At 31.8% G+C, this 1,847-nt stretch overlaps 1 protein-coding gene across 1 annotated transcript; it reads left to right on the top strand.

Annotated features, from left to right (window-relative positions):
* Positions 1–20: 20 nt before the first annotated feature.
* LOAG_15031 (zinc finger protein) lies at positions 21–356 on the top strand (the record flags this gene model as incomplete). Its single annotated transcript, XM_003150523.1, has 1 exon — positions 21–356. A coding segment is annotated over one exon (336 nt), but the record flags the coding sequence as incomplete, so codon positions are not given.
* Positions 357–1,847: the final 1,491 nt, after the last annotated feature.

The raw sequence follows: 1,847 nt of genomic DNA, 5'->3' as shown, positions 1-1,847 counted from the left end.
TACAAGGTTAATGAATTTAGCAGTCAGAAGAGAACGTTGAACGAAAAAGCATGAAAAGGCATATGTGGACACATATCGGTGAGAAGCCGTATGGCTATCCCACATGCAACAGAAACTTCTCTCATTTATCGATTATAAAAAACCATATGAGGACTCATACCAGTGAAAAGCCGTACAGTTGTCCAATGTGCAATAAAAGTTTCAGACAAAGACGTCATTTGCAATGTCCACGGTATTTCATGATGACAGGAATAGGCCAATCTTCAACTGTAATATATCCGCTAAAGGTTTCTTGGATAATCGCTGTTTCAAATCACAGAGGAAGAATCATGAAAGAAGCTGAAAGGCCTGTGTAAATTCCTGTCATTTAGCCATTATTTTATTAATAGTAGTGTATTCTGGTTATTATCACTGCTGTTAAATTACTGATGAAATGAAAATCCTTATATGAATTTTCCCACTCGACTATATAGAAATAAAATGGGAGTACATTTTTGGGAAGAGAAAGGCCCTTCTTAATCACAACAGTTGAATTCTCATGTCAGTTCATATGACTATCTATTCATTTTATTTATCAGTCCATATGCAAAAATCCAATTCAGCGACGATCTCATACCAATGAGCGGCTGAAAGGTTAATCTGCATTCAATGAGAGTTCCAAATTTGCAAGAGATCTGCGAAGACATATACAAACGAATCATATCACAGAAAATTAAATGTGCCTGGCTATTTTTGGTGGAATGAAATATTGGCAAAATCATTGATTCCTGTGACTGGGGTTGTTTACTAACAGGTTTTACCACATCGCTGGAGTTGTTTGTTCAGCTTAATTCTTTTATTTTCTTGTTTGATTATCACCTTGAAAAGCAGTTTTTGTGGCTATAATTAACATAATTCCTATTTAACACCAGAACCATTAGCTTTTGGAGGAACATTTGTTCACGATACTTTTGAATATTTTGAGTTATCCATGTTTCTCTAAATGTCAGTCGTCTTTGGATTTGTTCAAAGTGATCTGCTGCTTTCAGTTTTAGATGATAAATTTTGTTTGTCTCTCGAAGCGCATCAGTTCTGGGAGTGACACTGTGAAGGTGCGTCTGGATCAACTTTTGAGGTGATAAAAAACTCTAATTTTAGAACTTTTCTTTTTCCGGAAGAAATTTTGCCCACATCTTTTTTGTTCATTTTTAAGTCGATTATTAATCGTTTGATATGAATATTATTACATTATTATATGAATGTTACTATTGAATTGTTTTAATGTCTTTGATTGTCTTTTTTAATGTTTTTTTAAAAAACTTTTGAGACGATGAAAAGCTCAAATTTGTAGAACTATCCGGAAAAAATTTTCACAACACACTTTTTTTGTTAAAATAGCATTTTTAAGTCGATTATTAATCGTTTGATATGAATATAATTATTTTTGCATAAATTGTTTTTGCGTCGAAAATTATAAATCCAGTAATCAAAATAAAGCGTCATCCTTGGGCAATTTCTACATTTTTTCTACTTAAAGAGAAAAGGATTTTTTCTGAATCGTAGTATGATTTTATTATTTTCCACATACAGATTTGTCTAATCGGGTTCGCAATATATCCTGCCATTGGCGTAAATCTTAAATAAGTGCTGCATTCTTAAGAATGATTTTTTTTACGATTTAAGGATTGGTGGTAGAGAAGAGATTTAAGGTTTCTTTCAAAACGTTCATTCCAATAAATGGTTATCCGGTTGTTAAAAAAGGCACTATGTAATAACATATTATCATAGGCTTAAAGTAATAACGATAATAGTAGTAATAATAATAATAATAATAACAATAGTAGTAATAATGGCAATAATAGTAATAA

The sequence above is a fragment of the Loa loa genome (assembly GCF_000183805.2).
Source record: "Loa loa unplaced genomic scaffold supercont3.1454, whole genome shotgun sequence".
Lineage (NCBI taxonomy): Eukaryota > Metazoa > Nematoda > Chromadorea > Rhabditida > Onchocercidae > Loa > Loa loa.
This window is presented reverse-complemented; position numbering and strand designations above follow the sequence as displayed.